Below are 20,452 nucleotides of genomic sequence, written 5' to 3'. Positions count from 1 at the left end.
CCCCAGGGCCTCAGGAGGGGCCAGAAGGGCCCGTGGGGCCACCAGAACGTGCTCAGAGGGTGGGAGCAGGTACCCTACAGCTGCCTCCTCCATCAACCCCCATCGCACGTGCCCACCCTGAGACACCACATGCTGGTCACCCCAAAGCAGCTGCATCCTCAGTTCACAGACCTCAGGGAAGGGGAAAACACACGTGCAGGTATTTATTATTCCCCCCCCCCCCCCGCAGAGACGCACAGGCACTGGGACCACTGAAAGGGGAGGCTCCCAGCTGGCCCCCGCCTGCCCTGCTGCGAGCCCAGGGGTCTGCCCTGGCTCCCTTGGGAGCAGCCAGGCAGGGCTCCACACAGGATGGGAAACATCACAGGGAAGATCAATAGCGTCCATGTGTTTTTGTACAGCATGAGGAACAATTTAGTGGAGCCCCGGTACCCAGAATTAAAACGTTTCTGCAGCAGCCCCTGCCCTCTGTGGTGAAATGAAGCCGATGCCGAGGTCCTGCCACCCAGCGCAGCCACCCTGGTTCAGCCCCGCTGTAGAAGACCAGCACTAGTCTGCTTTTCCTCATGCAGAACAGCCTGTGATTTCCTATTTGTCTACCCCTTCCCCTCCTCTCTCTCCCTCCCTCCCTTTCAAAGAAAAAAGGAGCACTGGTTCTTTTTATTGAAGATATTTTTTAAACAAACAAAAAAATTGAGCTTTTTTTTTGTTGTTGTTTCCTTCCTTCCTAGTGGCATGACTGTGTGGAAATTCATGTCAGTAAATTTAGTTTTGTTTGCTAAGATGGAAATACAGTTCAAGAAAATGTATTTTTGAGAGAGACCAGAGACAGTTCATTTGTTCAGGAATGCCAGTATTGTTATTATTTGGTTGTTATTGGCAGGTTTTTCCCCCACAAGTGCAGAGTCTGCACCACTACAGCCCTGCAGCATCCCCACCCTGCACCGGGGAGGCTTTAGCTCTGGGTGCTTGGCTTGTTCTGTGAGTAAAGGAAATGGCTCATTCTCAAAACGTGGCCCCAGCTCAAGGTTTGGAAGCCAAGCATCCCTGAAGCTGTACAAGAGCACTGCAGGGGTCAGAGCCTCCCCCCAGGCCACAGAGGTCTCAGCCCCGGGAAGACCCTGCTGCCACCAGATAATCTAGCTGGGCTCTTGCTCCCATTCCTAGCACTTCAAAATAATTTATAAGCAAAACTTTACTTCTAAGACACCTCTGTATCCCATGGCCTTCCCCTCGCTGGCTTGCCTCGGTGTTATCCCAGAAAAGGGCACCGTAAGGTACCCTGAGACAGTACTTTTTGCCCCCACTTCAGAGGGGCTCCTTCTGCTTGGGATTCCACACCTAATTCAGGATTGTCTAACTGCACCCAAGCTCAGCTCCCCTCCTTACAGTAACACAAGAAGAAAGGCAACAGCAACCGGTAATTAGCTGGCTCCTGCTCACAGCGCACGAGCCAGAGTGCTTTGGCCAGCTTGGGTTTCAGATCCTGAAGCTTTTTTCAAGCATTACTGCAAGGACACTGTTCCCTCCCAAGCCTGGCTTGAATAATCCCATTCACCGCAAGACTCGTGAGGCTTAAACGAGTTGTCAGCATCTTTGAATCTTTGCCTTCTTGGGAGACTTGGCTGCACCCTGTCAAGTGAAAGCCCCGAGCAAAGGATCCTGTGGGGATCCCTGCCTCCAGAGGAGCGCAGCCCTCAAAGGGGCTGGGAGCACGTTTCCAGTTGCCTTCATGTGGCTGCTTACTCCCCTCTAAACATCTCCAAGGTCTCTGTTGAATGTCTGCTGTCTGGCAAGCTGAAAAGCCAGTGGAAATGCTTGGTTTTCACCCTGGAACAGGGGAGCGGTGCCATTAAGAGATGTGACTGCAAATGCTCCTGCACTGCTCGTCACTGCTCCGGAGCAGCCTCAAACTCAGGGGCCCAGCTGGGTTCCCCCGACATGCTGCATCACCCCAGTTAAAGATTAGGAAAAGGAGGATTCTAAGTCGCAGGCTAAAAAACTGTTGTGAGGACAGACAGAATTTCCCCACCAGGTTCTAGTCACCTCCCAGAAAAAGCCTGATCCTGCAGGTCCCTTTCATAAGGTCCTATTTGCACCTGAGGCTTGCTTTGCTACTTGTTCCGTCATCTCACCTCTTTGCTACTTGCTCCTTCCTTTATCTCACCCATTCCAAGCACCAGCTCCGAGCTCACTTCAAACCTCAACCGTTTCTAGAGCCAAGTGCTAACATCTCCCACCAATATCTGTAACCCCTGCCACCTCCAGGTCCAAGCCTCTGGAAAATTTCCTGTATTTGCAGCATTTCCACTCCTCCTGAGCCTCTCCAGCAAGTCACTGAAAATTCAGGCTGCCTTTCAGCCATCAAGCTAAAAGCAGAGCACACACAAGCAGGAAAGTGCCTGGGACTCCCTTTTAACACTGCCGCTGGCTAGTGGATTCCCTCCACCTCTCTTATTGATGGCTTGTCCCTGTATCAAGATTAACTGCTCCCAGCTGTTCCAAGGGGAGCAGCCTTCTGCAAGGCAGCAGGAATAGCAACAGGCCACCAGACCCTCTTGGAGACTGCCCTGACCTTCCCGGCTCCCAGCCAGCCGCAAGCCGAGGGAGCTCTTGGCTACAAGGGTCTCCTTCCATGGCGGGATGGAGTGCTAGGAAATGCTAACCTCACCTGGGCCTAGCACACCTTTCTCCCTGTTCTGCTCCCCGAGATCAAGAGCGTGAGGTTTTGGGGTTTTGTTGTGCCTGTTGTCCCCTGCTTCGTCTGTTACAGCCTGGGCAGCGCATTCTCACCTTTGCAGCAGCCTATGCTGTTGGCATTTCAAGGCCTGAGATGACAAGGTATGCATCACTGCCAAGCCAAACAAATGCTGCCAGGGTGGAAAGCTATGGCCCCAAAGCTGTGTTCTACCAACACATCTCCTCAGCCAGGTGAGGAAGACTACTACTGCCCACCCAGCCACCCCAGGACTTGGCCCAGCATCTTAAGATTTCACAGGTTGACTAGGAACAAGCCTGCGTGCACTGAGGTGTACCTACAAGCAGCTTCTCCCTTTCCGGTGGTCCAGGCACATTCAGTCCTCATCCATCTGGCCACCGACCGTCTGCCAAGCTCCCATGCAGTTCCACACCGCAAAAAGCAAAGTGCTGCGCACACACAGTTGAAATAAAAGTCAGAAACTGACAAAAATGTTTAATATTAGTTTTGAAGAAAAAAAGTGACCGTACTTGCTTAGATGAGAAAATAACAACTAAGTGTGTTTAGTGAGCTCTCCTGCCAACCTGTCAGCCCAAAGCTGTGGCTCTCCACTGAGGCCCAAGCAGAGAGGCAGGCCTCCCCGCAGCTGCTCTCTCAGCGCGTGACAATGCAAACTCACTTGGGACACAATACACAATTGCCGTGGGAGCTGGCGTATGGAGGTTGCGCTCTGATCTGCGTTTGGCTGCTGCTCTCGGGCCATGGCACATATCAGCAGAACTGCAAGAGAAGGGAGTTTAAACCCCGATTAGAAAAACCGCACTGCCAAGGGGAGTTGCGGGTCATGCGTGTGCTGCCTAGAAGATAAGGATCCAGGTGATGGTCTTGTTTCTGAAGCTGGCAAGGGCTTGGGGATCCTGCAGAGGCAGGGCTCAGCCCCTGGAGCAGGGGCCAAACAACTCCCCATTCGAATCTCTCAGTCGTGGCTCTTTGGCTCTTGGTAGCGGCACCATTTCTGCTCGCCATTGACTGGGAGATTTCTGCTCATCCCCAAGCTCTGTGCGCAGTGTCAAAGAGCAGTTTTAAAATCCTGAATGTCATCACCACCATCTCTCAGGGGGCAGAGGGAGCATGGAAAGCACTGTGAAGCTGGTCATGGCAGAAGAGGGGATGTGAGGAAGGAGGCAGGGAATACAAAAGTGAGACTTGACCCCAGCTGGTCTGCAGAGATGGGATGAACCCAGGAGCTCTTGCCTCTGTGCGGGGAGGAAAGATCACTTGCTAGAGCCAGTCAGCGTTTGGCAAGCACCTCTGAGGGCAGCAGCTAAGCGTCTGCAGCATCGTGGGTGCAGCTACCCTAACACCCCTCAGTGCCAGTAATATCCTTGGTGTGCTACCTTCCAGCGATTCCCACACTCGTTGCACACGACGAAGGTGGTCATGGGTTCATCGGAGCTGCGGGTCTGCACCTGGGGGACGACATGATGAGGGAAGTGAGAGCTGAGCATCACACATGGCCCCATGGCGGGAGTCACAGGGGGCTCCCTGTCCCTCTGGCCACCAGGGATTCATGCTGGGTTCACATTGTCAGAAATCAATGAAAGACCGAGGCTTAGGAGGGCAAAAGGACCTTCCCTGTGAAATGAGTCTGGTAATTGTTCTACACGCAGATAGAGACCTCGGCACACATCTCATGACCCCTCTTGAGCCTGGCACTACCTGGAGTGACATATTTTGGGGCAGCAGATTTCCCTCATCTGTTCTGCTGCCCATTCCTTGCAGGTGGCACCGGAGGTGGACATATCCACAGCCGGTGCCCTCCCTGTACTGTCCCCCAGCAAGTGATGCAGCCAGCAGCGAAACGACAAAACCCTCAGCCCATCAAGCACGTGCTCCACAGCAACACATAGAAAAAGCACTCAAGCCATTCCCGCTCCCAGACCAGTCCTATGTCCTGGCCTCCCAGGAACATGCTTTGGGTTACCAGGTTCTGCACATTTCCAGTCTGGTTTGTATTTAAGCCATTAAGGAACTCTGATATTTAACCCAGATGTGACTGCTGTTTCTGACCGGCTCTTGCCAGAAACACATACTTTGCTAAAAAAATCACATTTTCATGGCATTTGAATACCACAAGGCAGATCTACCCTGAAAATACTGGCGCTCCCTGCACAAGACAGACAGCAGAACTATGTCGAGGTGTAATTATGGTGATCTACATGTGTAATCACCCAATATGCAAGAGTCACAGTATTTGCATGATGCAAATTAAGCACGTTTTGCAAGTATGCTGGATAGCTAAATTCTGTAATTCTCACCCGATGTTACTGCCTGGCTTCCAACACTTTCATAAATGCCAATTCATCTACTTGGAACTTACAACATCTCAGTCACCAAATAGTGATTTCACTGGAAAACTAATAAAAATACAGAAAAACCTTCTGATATTTCTTTTTAGAAGACACTGTCATCACCTGCCCCAATTCCAGGCAGTCGGACAACAGTCCGCTACAGGTGGAGACAGAGCCGCATGTGCTGCTGAGGCAAGCGAGACAGCCCAGGTAGCGCTTCCAGCTGACTTACTGGGACGCACTCGCAGAGCGAGGCTGTTCGCCTGAGCCAGCCTGCGCAATGCAAGGCTGCTGCTGAGCCAAAGGAAAATCCCTGGTCAGCTGCCTGGCGCTCCCTCTCATCTGCGTTTGCATGTCAGGTCCAAGAAGACAAAGGAGTTTCACTCTGCACTTGCACACGCAGTTTGTGCGCACCCACTCAGTAGCAATCGCGTGGTTGCTGGTGCATTTTTGGGTATCTGCACATTCTAAAACACTGACTCACAGCAAAGGCACATTTATCTCCAGATGCCTGGCACGAACATGGGAACTAGAAAGCACTGGTAATGCACAAGGCTTCCAGCAGCTGTCCATTGAGAAGAAAAATCCCTTCTGCTTGCTCACGTCACTGCTTCATTTATTCTTTACATTTCACCTGCTTCATGCTATTGGATTTTAAATAAGCTGGGATTCGTCCAGCCACAGCTTATCATTCTTAATTTGTACTTTTAATACCATCAACATGCCTGCCTCAGTTTCTGCAGTCCCTTTCCTCTACACTACCCATTCCTTTCTCATCCAAATCCCCACGTTCCCAGCACCTGCTTTCAATGTGCAGCTCTCCTGAGCTGCACAGCAAACAGCACTGCTGTACTTTTAAAAGCTTCCTTGGTGCTGCACAACCCCTACTCTTGTACAAATGAGCCAAAAGAAGTTACACAAGCTCCAAGGAAACATGTGCAAAAATGATTGTGCAAAAGCAGAGAGCCCCAAGCGCTCAGAAAAGGTCTCTCCACCAGTGGCAAAATTTGTGCCATGCTGCAGGGCCTGTCACTGAACAGTAAGAGCTCGTGACCATGACTGATCATGTCCTGTGCAGAGGTCAACGGTGTGGAGGCTGCAGGAGCAGGAAGACTAACCTGGGTGTAGGTGCAGTTCTTCTTCTTGCATTTCCCACAGGTGAAGAGGTCAGTCTGCGTCCCTCCTGTCTTGGCCATCTGATGCTCCCGGATCGCTTCTTTTGTCATGGCTTTCCTGATCTCTTTCAGCTCATTACTGGCCATTTCCTTTCCAAAAAAAAAAAAGCAGTAAAATCACATCTGTCCAACTCTACCACCACACCCACTTCAGCAGAAAGTCAACAGGACAGGGTGGCCTAACAGATGGGTGTTCAGACAGAGAGCCTTTCATTCCCGGTTTCCGCTTCATACCTAGGCCCCCACGATGATCTGCAGGTCCAACAGACTACTGCCCACACTGCAAAGCCCATTGCTACCTTGCTCCCCACATGCTCTGGTAGCAGCTGCTGTGAAATCTGCAACTCCAGCAGCTGACCAGCCCTTTGCTTAAGCTAAACCAAAGGGCACATCCCCTGTAAGCAGCAAACCTCAGGCTTCCTCACCTCCGAGGTCATCACGGCGATCTGCTCAGGGGTAATTGCCCCACACAGCACATTCTTCTTCAGCTCAGGATTTTTGGAGTCCTTCAGATTAGAGATGCGGCTTCTCACTCGATTTTTGTATTTCATGTCGGTGTTCTTGACATCTTGGTATATGCGTACACGGCAGTCAAGGAGTCTACAATCAACCCTGAGGCCTTCAAGCACTTTCTACACCACTTGTGAATAGCAGGGAGTGTTACCCGCTGCCAGGACACGAGGGTGCTGGCAATCAACAGCAGCACCTGCTCTGGGAGGTTAATGCTGGATTTGAGAGCAGGCTTACACAATCCCAGAGTCCAGGGGCTTTCAGTTCTGGCTCTTTCACTGGGCTGAAAATAATCTTTATTTTCAATTACACTCAAGTTCTTCAACCTGCTCCTTCTCTCGGCAAGGTAGTCACAAAACCCTCCACTAAGATAGCCCAGCTGCACCTCCTACCCGCAGCCCCCAAACCAAGCAAACTCCTGCCTTATCTCAAAACAATATGCAACTTGATCCTCATTGCTCCATCCTTCCCACTGCTTTTGTCTCTATCGGCAGTCTCTGCAACACGGAGTTGTGTGCATTTGGAAGCAGGGCTGAGAAGAGCAGGAAACAGCATGTTGATGGGGACAAACTGTGAATTACAGTGCATTATGGTGCAAACAGGAAGGAAATAACTGTGTCCATCACAGTAGCAAAAGGTCTGCCCTGAGCTCCCCAGTACCACACTGGTCGTTCCTGAGTGACCCAGAACTCAGCCAAGCCAAGCTCGAACCAGACACAGAACCCTGACAAGCAGAGCTGCAGCAGAATATTTATGCAAAGAAAGACCATCCCATTTTTCCTCCGAGCATATTAATTTCATGGCCTGGAGGCATGCAGGCCCTCCAGGAAGCCCTCTACAGTAAGGATATATTCTTCAATCTGGGCTGCTATGTGCTCACAGTCAGCACCGATGGCAATATAGTCATCTGTAAGGCAAGAGAAACGTGGGGTCAATGACTTCCAACAAGGCAAGGGGTCCCCAGGCTCAGTATTTCTGAGATATAAATCTAGATGGTTTGCTACTTTGATTTATGTGCCCTTTCCATCAAATGGTATCTTGGCCTTTACTCTAGCTACCCTCTGACCCTTTTGAAAAGGGCAGTGATGAAAATGGACCAATCAAACCAGTCTGTCCCCTCTGCCTCTCTAGCAGACGGACCGTACTAGACAAAGCTAACAAGAACCTTGGCCCCAGCACAGTTTTTCAATATATTTTTGTTTAGTTGAAATCAAACATACATAGGCAAGAATTGAGTCTCATCCGATGCTGGTTTCAATGAGAACTAGCTCTACTCAGATCAACTGTCCAGCAGGGCCCAAAAGCATGCAGCATTGAAATCACACCTTCATTTTTCTTCTCCCCTCAGGACTCTGCCACTCCCCTCTTTCACACACCAACTACACAGCATCGTATAGAGTGCAATAACCACTATGAGTTTGGACATTGGGTATGATAACCAACGTCATGAAGCAGGGAAGATGGGGCAGAACAGGGCTGACCTTAGCAGAAGACTCAAGGGGACTCCTTCCCAGACTTCATATGGAAAGAGTTTTTTGAATAGTTACACAAAGTATTTAATGCAGCATATATACATATATATATAAACACAGGCACACGCACACACAGGAAGGCTAGAAATAAAGACACTGTGAACTTCTCCAACTGCCATCTACATTCCTTGGCTCCAAGGTAATAAAACTGCAGCGCTTAGACCCCAGTTTTCCAAAAGGACCTGCAATTTGGACACAAGTATGTGTTTAGCTTGAGGTGTTTAAAATCTGATTTCAAGGGACGCTGAGCACCTGCAGTCACCTCTCATTTTAGATGGCTCAGTCTGAGTGCAAGAGAGACGTATTCCACCCCAGACCCACAGGGGACCACAGTATTTAAAAGGCTCCAGTCCGCAAAGGCAGGGGAGGCCAAGAGCAGATGGTGACTGGCATAAGCACCATTACTGACGCATTCCACGTACTGAGTTACAGCTTCATTTTGCACCCCCAGGGTAAGCAGAGATGACAGCTTCACTTTACAGCAATCAGACAAGTCTGAGCACTAGAAAGGGAAGCAAATATCTGCACACCTGAAGGTTAAACTTCTGGCCAGACCACCCCAGGCTGCAGAGCAGAAGACCCCACATAACCAACCCTGTGTTCTTAACAGCCATCACCTGACACATTGCTGTGCCTCTGGTTCAAGCCAGGTCCGTGTACAAGTGTCTAAAAATGCTGCAATGCCAGCCAGGTTGTCAAAGGGGTGACCAGTGGCCAGGCTGAGCTGATGGCAGTAATCCTTTGACAAGGCTGCTCCAGAAGAGCTTATCAAGAGGAGTCGGTGCTGACCCACACTCACAGGTCTCTGTCAGAACACACCAGGAGCTGTGAAGCACTTCAGGCAATGCAGGGCTTCCCCCAGCACTTACCATCAGCCTGTAGAGCTGTTGTCAGCATTTCTCTGCATTTGTTGCGGACAGCATCGCAGGTGATGGGTGCCGGAGGGAAGGTGGTGATTTTGGGGGTGGTTGGAGTCTTCGGAGCCTCCTGCCTTTTGTTGGAGCTAAAAGAGAAACTTCACCTGTCAGAATGTCTCAGTTCAGGTCACTGAGAGGGGATCAGCAGGTATGTGGCCAAGCATCCTGTTAATCACAATACAAAACCAGTCAGAGGAAAACAGTGCAAAGGCACTTGGCCCCATGTCAGCGTACAGCGCAATACAGCAACTAACACCGGCCCAGATACGCTCTCTCCTGTGGACTCTGCTGGCTGTAAATGGAGTTTCATCCGTGTAGCAGGCATGCCAACCAACTTCTGTTATTAACACATATCGCAACTGCTGCACCGCTGGCCATCAAGTGACAATATTACGAAGCCATTGGACACCATTGGTAACTCAAATACACTCAGGACTTCCTGAGACCATCAGCACTCTTGGTCTGTAGCATAGTGCACAGATGCATGGTGCTTCATTCCTCTCTCACTTCACAAGACACCAAGTCCATAACTGCTCTTGGAAGAAAGGGAGCAGAAGCCACCACTAAAGTTACTCTCAGCTGGTTCCTCATCTCTCATCCTCTACTGCCAAGATATCAGTAGTAGGAAAGAACAGCTAAGCAAAAAACCCCACTCTAGCTTTCTGTATCCGATAAGGAGTGCAGCATGCTGCCTTCTGGGGCAGAAATCAGAGAAGCCCACACTAGACCCTCCAGAAGAAGGAGCTGCCGTGCTAAGGAAAAGAAAGAAAACGTCTCCTTCAGCTCTGATATTAAAAAACCAAAGCATGACACATAAGAGGATCTTCCTTTTTCCTGTAATCTGGACAAGACACTCTGATTACTCATCTCAAAGAAGCACCCCTACACAATCACACATGGCTTGCACAGGTGCCAGGTTAGCACAGGACTAATAAATACCACTTCACTCACAAAAATAACTTCATTTCCACCTGCAAGCAATCATGGGCACAGCCAAGGGAATGCAAACACCTGCCTGCTGTGGCTGACTCAGTCAGGTCACCCACCAGGGGAGCCAGCTGCAGAGAGGGAAGGCACAGAATCGCTGCCCAGACCTGCCTGCACAAGCGCCACATGATGTGGGCAGGCTGAATCACCACACAGGCTGGGCTTGCGCACACCACAGAGGTTTGCATGCCACAGAAGTAACTTCACTGAGCACTTCAGCTGGGTGTACACCCACAGTGCTGAAATGTCTTGCCTGTAAAGCCTAACATCTGTGCACAGAGTTAGTTAGCCCTGAAATATTGTTAGTAAAAGATTTGGGCTATTATGATTCCCAGATGATTTTATAGAGCTTTCCGCCTGCCTTAAATCTAGACAGCAAAACAGCAATTTTCAGCTGAGACTGCTCTGACTTTGGTGTTTGGGCCATAAAACACACTGTATTTATGGCCAATGCCTGGTAGCGTTAACGCAATGGGACACAAAGGGAAAAAAAAAACAGAAGAGAAATGCTGGTATTTCACAGATACCATCCTGGCAATATCTTGAAGATCCAAGTGGCTTGACAATCGCTGTTAAACTGGGTCACTACTGCCAGTTCTTTGCCACCAAAACCAAATCTGTTATGACCAGGCACTTCCACCACACTGTCCTGGAAGGGATTAGTCAGCCCACAGAAAAACAGTGCTAAGCTAGAAACGTTCTGAGTTTGCTGCTGCACAAACTGAGCCAGACAACTTCAGGGACTTACCCTGGGAGACCCTGCTGCTGCTAAGTTCAAATCCAGTCTGGCTTGCAGATCATCATTAGGGCTACTGGATTTCTGCAGTTCAAAAACCTCGCCAGGCCCCTTTAAGAAGCATCCACCAGTGCACCTTCAGCAAATTGTTCAGGTCAAACCACAGCAGAAGATTAATTTCTTGCTCAGACGAAATAGATGCACTCTATGGGGGAGATTATATTGCGAGCTTACTGTGTTTTAACCAGTAGCTGAATAAAAACACTTTTTACTAGCTAGTTTTACTGGTCAGCACTGCAAGAGGCTGTTAAGGAACAGATTTGTGTCCTAACAGCTCAAAACATTCAATAGGATTTACACTGCATATATTAAAAAAAAGAAAATAATTAGCTTTTAAATAATCAAATAGATGATGGTCTTCTCTTAGCTGGGACACATAAATCACCATCAGGTACTTTTGTGCTTAAGCAGCTATGTGCAGATCATAGGCAGCACACATGGGGGGTATATAGCAAAGCATACACAACTCAGGAATAACTCATCTAAAAGTCACAGCCGATCATATTGCATAAAACTGTTTGGAAAAATGAGACTTCCCGAATGACAAAGACAAGAAGCCTAGAAAACATACCTGCAATAAAAGGAAAGAAGGAATTGGAATGGTTTGCAGCAGAGAAGACTTAGAGGAGAAAAGTCCCGAAATACTGGAAACTTGTTACGAAGGAAGACAGTGGAAAAAAATCCTCCATACTTGCTAAAGACAAAAGCATGAAGAAATGGCCTTACCAAGACAGGTTTTGATTGAGAGCAAGTTTCAGATTGTAAAGGTGAGTCATGAATTAGAAGATACGGCCAAGGGCAGCTGTGAAAATGTCTTACCCTGAGGTTTTTTCAGGGTTGTCAAAGAGCAGCTTCAACAAAAGCCTGTCAGGGACAGCTTGGGCAGAGGTTGTGCTGTCCTGGGAAGGGGCAGCAGGAGAAGCTTTCCTGACAGCTCTTCTAGCTTTAATTTCTGTCTCATTTTGCAAGTAACAGTGACACTAAAGTCTCCCAGAGCAAAACAATGCATGTGAACACCCAACAGCGACCTTCACCGCATTCAATACTTAAAAGCTAGGTCTTTAAACTAGTATTTGCACAGGTAATACTTAATTTTTCAGGAAGGTTCAATCTGCAAATTTCATTGACTTAAACATTTAGATGTCTATTCCCTGGACATGGAAAGAAAGCTAGGCAAGATGCATGGTTAATCCACTTCCGTTAGCTAATGAGTAAAGACATACTCACCTACATCCACATACATGTCACACCTGCCCTGAGATGACAACTGATCACTCAGGAATTAGATGAAACAGACTTCTCAGCCATGCCAAGGACCATACGGACAGTTATTTATTAAGCTTTAAAGTTAGCTTTTAATTAGAATAGTTGGGAAACAGCTCAAACACACCTAGAAGACTGATTTAAGGAAATCCTGTTCCTCTTAAACAGGAGAAAGCGCTTGTAAATCTATCCAGGCAACAAAAGTTTATACATAAGAAAGGCTATGCTGGAACAAAATGGTGGCAAAGCAAGAGCCAGGGACTGCAAGCAGAACTCAAGGCTGCAGGAAGAAAATCCCACAGAAGAGCTGAATTCAGGCCACAGATCTAAAACCACCTAATAAAGGCAGTTTAGAGAATCCTGGAAGAGCAAAAGCTCATGCTGCCAGAGACAGAGAAAAAGACATTAGTCCACTAGAATGTACTATGCTAATCGTCTAAAAGACTACAGCACAACAGAATATGCTTTGGATTAAAGTAATGCAGCATGTAACTTCACAGGTGCCAGCTCCACGCTGGCTGGCTCAGAGCCTTCAGGTCTTGCAGTGCTAGCTCTCTAGTCACTACAGAGGGATTTCTACATGTGTGCTCCAGAAAGCAACACAAATCTCAGGCCAAGAGCTAATCAAGTACTTCTCCCTGACAGAAAAAGGCGGCCCAGCCAAAATCTATCAGACTAAGTGGCTGAAATATCTGAATACAAGCTGATCTCTTTGGTGTCTTGAGAGCAGCCTCATCTGAACCAGCTATCACACACTGAGCAGCTAGTCAGGCTCCCTTCATCGCAGCCTGTGCTTCAAAGAACAAAGACGTTCACTGCTAATAAATTGGGGGTTTTGTGTCAAGGCAGATTAGTAGTTTATTTTGCAGCACTGAAGAGTAAGCATTCCTGTCTCTGTAAAGATAGCCTGGCTGAACAGACTAAAACCAGGAGCTTGCCACTTCTGCTGGTCTGTGCTACACTAATTCATTTGCTTCTGTTTATCCTTCACAGCCAAGGGGATGCTTTGCCATTCAGAAGATGGAGGCTGAATACATGTAGAAAGCATCAAGGAGGAAAAACACCTTGCAGTATCTGCAGCACAGCAAGGCACAGGTGAGCATTAGCAGCACAAACCAGAAAACTCCACTCCACATACCCCATCATAACTGTCTGACAAAGCAAGGAGACAGAGGACTTTTGCCTCTCTACCTACAACCAGGATCCTATTCCAAGTGAAATTACTACAAGCCTCAGCCTTCAATCCAGATGTCCTAGCAAGCCCAGCTCCTTTTGCTCATGAAGTATCTATTGCCACTGTGCCCAGGGAATGTCACACACTTCCTTGCCCCCAGGCTCTGCATTCCACACAAGGTCAATTTTCCAAAGGTTCAATCAGAAGCTTCCCTTTTTCTCTCTGCATATACTACTTCCTGGCTTGAGCAGTACCAGCCAAGTCAGTACCACTCGCCTTCTTTCCCCCCCAGGAAGAGCCAAGTACTTCCCGAAAGGCTTCTGCTCTTACCCTGGAGGGAAATCTGCCTCCCTTTACCAGTAAGGACATGCACAAAGGCTCTTACCCATGACTGGCTCAGTTCCTACCCTCATCAGCCCTACAACAGATCCTTCCTACACCCACACCCTGGGGAAGGCAGGCCCAGTCTGCACTTTAGAGTATAAGGATCATGAAGAGAAGATATTTGCATCACAAGACTGACGATATTGCTCAGACCAACTCTCTCAGCTTACACAGCAAACTCTTCTCCACTATGACTGACTGCTCTTTGGCCTCTCTAACCCTCTTCTCTCAATGGGACAAAAGGAAACAGCAGCTGAGAGACTCCATCCTAGTGGTTCTACCCCCATACCACTGACACACCAGACTGCCACGGGTTGTATCATACACAGATCCAGACAGCCCTAGCTCCCGTGTTGCACTGCGTCACTACAAGACTCAATTCTGGCTGTGAAGTTCTCTAGTACTTTCATTGCAACACTTAGAAAATCCTTTTTCACAAACTTTAGGAAATGCGATAACAAAGATGCAAGTCAGTTAAAGTTACATAGCTCAGCATCAGTAGCCTTCTCCACCAGCAGCTCTGTGTAGAGCTGCAAAGGCTCACACCAAAGCGTCAAGCCTTGAAAGATCTCAGCAAAAAAGGAAAAGGTACAGCAAAGGGTACAGTGACAAGAAAGTGACCAAGGACAGGCTGCAAGCATAGAAGAGAGCCTGCAAACCAGCAGGACTATAGCCTTAATACTCTGAATCTTCTGGCAAACTTGGAAGGTTGGCTAGATCACTTAAGGGGCAAACCTATGAAGCACACACCCTCCTGGGATCTGAGAGAAGTCTCTGTCTCTGGAACAAAGCTTTAAATCATATTTGCCCCCTCGCCTTTGATCACTGCCTCTGCTCAACGGCTTGTCAAGCGCAGTTGCTCAGTCACAGACAGCGGAAACTGGATGCCACATTCAAGACATGGCAAGGAGCAAGCATGCAGCAGACCTGCCAGACGGGTGGACATCAGTCCAGACTGAAAAGAGGACTTCTGCTGGGACTTGTCAAGGACAAAGGAATGGAAGTTTTGCTATAGTGATATATCAATCAATCCCATCCATCGCTTGATATTGCAAAGGCCAAAAATAATCTTCATTCTAAGGAATTCAAAGTTAGAAATAAGCAAAAATATATTAAAAATGCAACACAAAAAAAGAGGAATGTTTTACTAATAGAAAAACCAACGCATAACCAAGAGTAGAAAAACATGAAATAAGACATGAATGAAATAAACTTAGTAAAGCCACTGTATTTTGTAGATTGTATTTCTGTATTACAGTATTAAAAACACCAGAGATCATCTGTGTGAAGAGGTCTGCACTTCTGGTGTTTCTGACCAAGAATTTGACTGCACAAAATTCACAACTCAGACACGTAGAATTAATGTAAGGTGCCTTAAAAAAAATGCAAATTCTGTAACAGTATCAACTTTGGTTGAAAGGAAGCATTACCTTTGGTCCCTTGAGTTACCAGTCTCCTTTGAGGAAGATGTTGGCAAGGACAGGCTTTTCTTTTTCTCCTCACTTTTCTCCTCAGAAGCATCTATATTCAAAAGAAAAGAAACAGATGCTAAAGGCTTCAGAACTGGTCTTCATGCTACAACCCTGCATAAAATAATCAATGCCTTAACACAACACAGTGTTTGTCTAAAGGCAAGTTATTATTCTCCAAAAAGAATGAGGAGAAAGAATGCCTTTACAGTCTTCTATGCTTTCCAACAGACCTTTTGCTTGCCTCTAAGTAGAAACTAATTCAAACAAAAGCTTTCCTCACCAAACTAAAGAGCAATCACCTTCCCTTCCTGGGAGATAAGCTTCCTCACAAGACATGCCTCATCACAAAAGTTTCTTTCACGGACACCCTGGCTGCTGAGTACAGATTAGATCAAGTTCTCTAAAGCACCACTAAAAGCAGCTTTTCCAGCAAAACACCACCTGAAGGGCCAGCACAGGCTAGTCCTCCTGGGAGTACAACTTCTAGTCTTTCCCAAGTGCTGCTGAAAGCTGAAAGCCAATAGCACAACCCTTGGGAGGACTTCCATTCCACTGTAGAGCAAGCCTGACCCAGAGGTAAACTGTCTCAGCCTAGTCAATATACATCAACCCTCGGTGGACTGAAGTTCCAGCCAGGACAGGAAAACAGTGCTTCTAACACTCATTTTGCCTATCAAGCAACCGGGAGCCTGCGGGTGAAGGCTAGAGCCACCTGCACATTTCACTTCGCCTCAAACACCACACGGCTCTCGGTCTTTTTACACACAACTGCCCAAAAGATCTATTTAAAACATAAGGAGTGTTTGACTTTCACATTGGGATACTTTGCCACTAGCACAGAATGGGAGGCACACAGTCTTGCTAGCAGGACACAGAGCTGCCTTCCCAATCTCAGCGCTGCAGATGCTTCGTTCTTTTATCACAAAGATAACCACTGAAATTTTATCTGTAATCCCTCCATCTGTAATTTTGACATTTGTCTGTGCTGTATCAGCATTAAGACTTCTCAGACAGCTACAAGCTTCTGCTTGTCAGCGTCCATCACCACGAAAGCCTCCCCAGCAGGAAACAGTCCAGGTGAATTTGTCTACAAGGTGTTAAACTAAGGTTCTTCTATAACTCATCACCCAAAATGCATTCAAGCATTTCTCTTTCCAAGTCACTGCATAAGGTCGACAGCGTATGCTGTACTAACAGCACACAGCACACAAGCGGGGCGGAGGGTTCAGAGCACAGATTTTTTTCTACAAATGACATTAATTATATGAACAGGTGTGCGTTAAGAATAGTCCCGAAGCTTTCAATGCTCTTTCAAGGATGCGCTAGCTAAAATGGAGCTAAATCTAGGCGAATGCATGCTAGGAAACCAAGACAGAGTGTAATTGTAAAGGCTGATTAGCTAGAATATTCTATTCAGATCAATAGATAAGCTCTCCCTAGAAACCCTGCCTCCTGCTGAAGCCAGCTCCTTCACAAGTCAAATCTGACAGGCACATGCTGTTTTTCTTACCTAGAAGTTTTTTCCAAGATTTGATGAGGGATTTGGCAAGTGATATCACTTCTTCATCTGTGCTCTGCTTTCTCAGTGCATTTACTGACATCCCAATGCGGGTGGACTGGAAGCGAACATTCAAATGAATCATTCAAGTACAGATTCGTCATTTTTTACTAACTGAAATTGGCAAGAAGCATGACGAAGTCAAAGCAATGACCAAGATATGAAGTAACTAAGGACTTTCAGAATTATTTTCTCCTTACAGTTTGGAAGAGCAAGATGACACTCTCCAGCTTACTCAAACTGATCAGATGCTAGACGTTCAGTCACCCACAAATACCTTCTCTACACACTTATAAGTGACATTCAAACTTAAAAGTGAAAAAATCCAGGATATGTATCTTAATCTGAATTGCAATTCTGTTCACAACTCCCCAGTGTCCCGAATATCACCATTACAAAGACTTAAAGAACGCCTCCCCATGTGACTGCCCTTTGTGTTTGCTACTTTAATCTGGTCTTCCCTCTTTTTGAGGCCTAAGAAAGGATTTGAGTATTTACCCACATCTGCCACATGAGCTGTGCACAAGTTGCAGGCAGAAAGTTTTGTGGTAGCCCAGAACTATTGAATTGCCAGTTCCAAACCCGGGTTCAGTACTATTTTCTGGACTTAACATTTATTTCGATGCATTGAGTGGGCAAGTAGTAAGGGTTAATTTATTAAGTTTACTTAGATATTCTGAACTCATCCACATGCAGACTTCAGCTTTTTACCCTAACTGTGCAACTCACCTGCAGTAAATCCAAAGTCATAGGCATACTCTTCAGTTCTTTCAGTAAATCCATTGCACCATCCTGGAGAGGAAAAGAGAAACAGAATGAGTGCCCTAGCTTTTAGTAAAGAAATAAAAAAGCTTGGGAATAAATTCAGAAAGTTAAATTCAAAGGGGAAAAGCACCAACAAGCCTTCCCTAAAGCATCAGCAAGATTACCACTGGGATTGCTGTTCTGGCCAGACGGTAGATCCTATGATTCAGAGGCACTTGAGGTATTGGAATGGGGAAAACAGAAGAGAACTGGAATGCTACAGATCTTTGCTGGTGTATGGTACAACTGCAGCACTAGTTTATTATCCTTACCTGGCAAGCTTAACATTTTTAACACCTGAAAAATATACTCTTGAATCACAGCTGTCCCCTCAGCACACCCCTGGGCTTGCAGGAGTAATCGTACTATCAAGCTCACTCTTTTAGGAGCCCTGATCAATGATATTAGCTCACAAGAACAATTTAGCATAGCTGCAAGAACTTCAGTCCCCCACCGAAAGCTCAGAATCACCGTCCAGGGCCAGAGCTCAAAGTATCCTCTTTCTACAGCATGAAAAACAACGTAGCTGTTTCCTAGTTTCCATATTAATATCCCACTCTGCTCAGGAGACGAGCCCATAGCAGGAGCAAAGCAATCAAGCAGTGATGCTGAAGAGCTGCTCATTTGAAACTCCTTAAAGTTTCCTTGCATCAGCTCTGCATCCCAGAACACAGACCCAGAAAAAAAAAAATCTTCACTAGGCAGTCTGTAAATACCTAAAATTGCTAGTCACTCAGAGAAATGGCAGGGATAGAAGCACTAGTCTCCCTTCAGCACATCACAGCTTGGAGTATGCCTGTCTTCATTCAGCTGGCTCCTTCCTCCCATCCCCCTCCTATCAAACAAGGCCTTCTAGTGTTCACATTTAACAGCTCATTTAAAACACCAACCACTCCAAGCCCATTTGCAGCACAAGACCTACAAAGCCTACGACTGTATAGAAGGGAAGCAGCCCGCACTGCCAGACCCTGTCCTCAGTCTCAGTCCTCCCTATGCAGAAGGGCCGTTTCCGACTCATTGCAGGAAACAATCCAGCTGCCAGTGCCACCCTACAGAACAGATGCTGAGAAAGCCAAATCAAAGCAGAGTCAAAGCTTTCAGTGTGCGCACAAGCAACTCACACCAGCACAAACCACACGTTACCGTACGAGGGACTTCCCACTCAGGCAGTTTCACACCTTTCCGTTCCTCCAACAGCCAAACGGGCTCCATTAAATCCAGCCCTTAACATAAAAAATGACTGGGTGATTCCTGTCTCCGTTATCAGAAATGGTGCCACTTGGCACAATGGCAGCCAGTGAGGATCCATGCAAAAACTAGAGCAACAAACTGGTACTCCAGGCAACAATCCTGCAGGAAGAGTTCGCAAATTAGCTGATAACAATAAACACACTACAGTTCAGTACCGTATAAAATGCCAGCTGAGAGGAAACATTGCATACCGCTCATTTAAGAAGCTGCCTCTTTCTCAATGAAGCTTGGAAGCAAATTCTGCAAAGTTGCTCCTTTCCTATTTCAACAATGGCGTTGAAAACCTGCCATCAATGGGAACAGACATCACAGGCTGTGGTTTAGCCCAAACACTTTCCTGGGTTGTTACAACAGCTACACAAGCGCCAGCCTTCACCGCCATCCACGGGTGGCACAGCCAGTCCAGCATCCAGAAGTTCACGTGACAATCAAACCCAGGATCCCAGCACCCAAATACCACGTTCCCCTAACCCCTTCCCCTCCGCGGTCCCCCCCACAGCCCCAAAAGCCCTCTCATCCACCCCAAACACAGATACACAGCCTACCTCCATCACAAACCCTCGTCACCCAGCTTGCTGCTACGAGCACCAGCTGACACATCCCATTAGGCACAGAAACAGTTGCTGCTGCCCCCAGCCCAGTTACAGCACGCCCTGCAAGCCCCCCGGCGTGCTAGGGCAGCCCCCCACAGGCCACAGAAGAGTGAGCAGAAGGTGCTCGCATGGGACGGAGCTGCAGGAGGCAAATACAGAAGCACTGGGGTTTTCCCCAAGAGCACAACCCAGTCCCAGGGCAGTACTGGGGGGGATGCGCAAGGATCCCCCTCCCCAAGAGCTCCCAACAGGGCAGGGGAGGAGGGCTGGAGGAGAACACCCCAGCAGGCAGCACAGGGGGAACCCCAAGGTGCTGACTGTGGGGCTGGGGGGCATGAGGCCTGAGGGGGGGACACAGCGTGGGGAGGGAGGGGGCCCCACAGGCTGGAACATGGAGCTGCCCCCCCCAGCAACGGGCGGTGGGATGGGACTGGGTGAATCCCAAACCACGGCAAGGGGGAACGGGGAGGGAGCCCACCCCGCTGCACCCAGGTCTGGGGGACGGGCCCCCACCTTGATGGGCGGCCGGGGCTGCTGCTGCACCACCACCATAACGGGGAGGGGGGGGGCCGCACAGAGAGAGGCCCCCAAAATGGGGGAGGCCTCCTCCCAACGGGCACTGAGGGAGGAGCGGCGAGGGCCTACCGCACGGCAGCGGGGACGGGGACCCCGCACAGAGGGAGGGTCCGTCCGCCAGAGCAGACACCGGGGCAGAGGGGAGGCCCCCTCGCCCCCACGGAGCTGCGGGGGCCCGGCCGCCGCCACTCACCGCGCTCTTCTTGGCCACCATCTTGTCCAGCCGCCTGGCGATGCGCACGATCTCCTCCTCCCCGCCCATTGCGCCGCTCCCCGCGGCGGCCGGTCCCGGGGGCTGGACGGGGGCTGGCGGCGGTGCCCGGTGCCCACCACAGCCCCCGGTACCGCAGTCAGGGCGGGCGGCGCGCGGGGCACGACGGGATTCGTAGTCCTCCGGCCGCCCGCCCCCCT

The 20,452-nt window shown here is 48.5% G+C and overlaps 1 protein-coding gene across 5 annotated transcripts; it reads right to left on the bottom strand.

Annotated features, from left to right (window-relative positions):
- Nucleotides 1-3,161: 3,161 nt before the first annotated feature.
- TCEA2 (transcription elongation factor A2) lies at nt 3,162-20,440 on the bottom strand. Of its 5 annotated transcripts, none has more exons than XM_055813623.1 (12): nt 20,235-20,290; nt 19,064-19,156; nt 18,765-18,971; nt 17,547-17,609; nt 16,770-16,875; nt 15,218-15,308; nt 9,136-9,269; nt 7,585-7,641; nt 6,650-6,804; nt 6,168-6,314; nt 4,096-4,167; nt 3,162-3,478 (listed from the first exon to the last, which is right to left on the bottom strand). In XM_055813623.1, exons 3-12 carry the CDS (start codon nt 18,831-18,833, stop codon nt 3,470-3,472), a joined length of 903 nt encoding a protein of 300 aa, XP_055669598.1. In that variant the 5' UTR covers nt 18,834-18,971; nt 19,064-19,156; nt 20,235-20,290; the 3' UTR covers nt 3,162-3,469. The 5 variants fall into 5 exon arrangements, with proteins under 5 accessions (XP_055669598.1, XP_055669600.1, XP_055669599.1 ...); XM_055813625.1 differs by having other exon boundaries at nt 18,800-18,971; XM_055813624.1 differs by lacking the exon at nt 19,064-19,156 and having other exon boundaries at nt 20,235-20,372.
- Between the last annotated feature and the right edge of the window lie 12 nt (nt 20,441-20,452).

Source organism: Falco peregrinus, chromosome 9 (assembly GCF_023634155.1).
Source record: "Falco peregrinus isolate bFalPer1 chromosome 9, bFalPer1.pri, whole genome shotgun sequence".
NCBI classification, from domain to species: domain Eukaryota; kingdom Metazoa; phylum Chordata; class Aves; order Falconiformes; family Falconidae; genus Falco; species Falco peregrinus.
Note: the sequence above shows the minus strand (reverse complement) of the source record. Positions and strands in the feature narration are given on the sequence as shown.

Bases quoted from the DNA above. Each gene is read 5' to 3' on its own strand.
- TCEA2 (XM_055813621.1), bottom strand. From the start codon at position 20,303: ATGGGCGGGGAGGAGGAGATCGTGCGCATCGCCAGGCGGCTGGACAAG. The intron at 16,876-17,546 runs GTGAGTTGCACA...GTTCGCTTCCAG, and splicing joins TGACTTTGGATTTACTGCAG to TCCACCCGCATTGGGATGTC. The intron at 4,168-6,167 runs GTTAGTCTTCCT...GTCGTCCCCCAG, and splicing joins AGAACTGCACCTACACCCAG to GTGCAGACCCGCAGCTCCGA.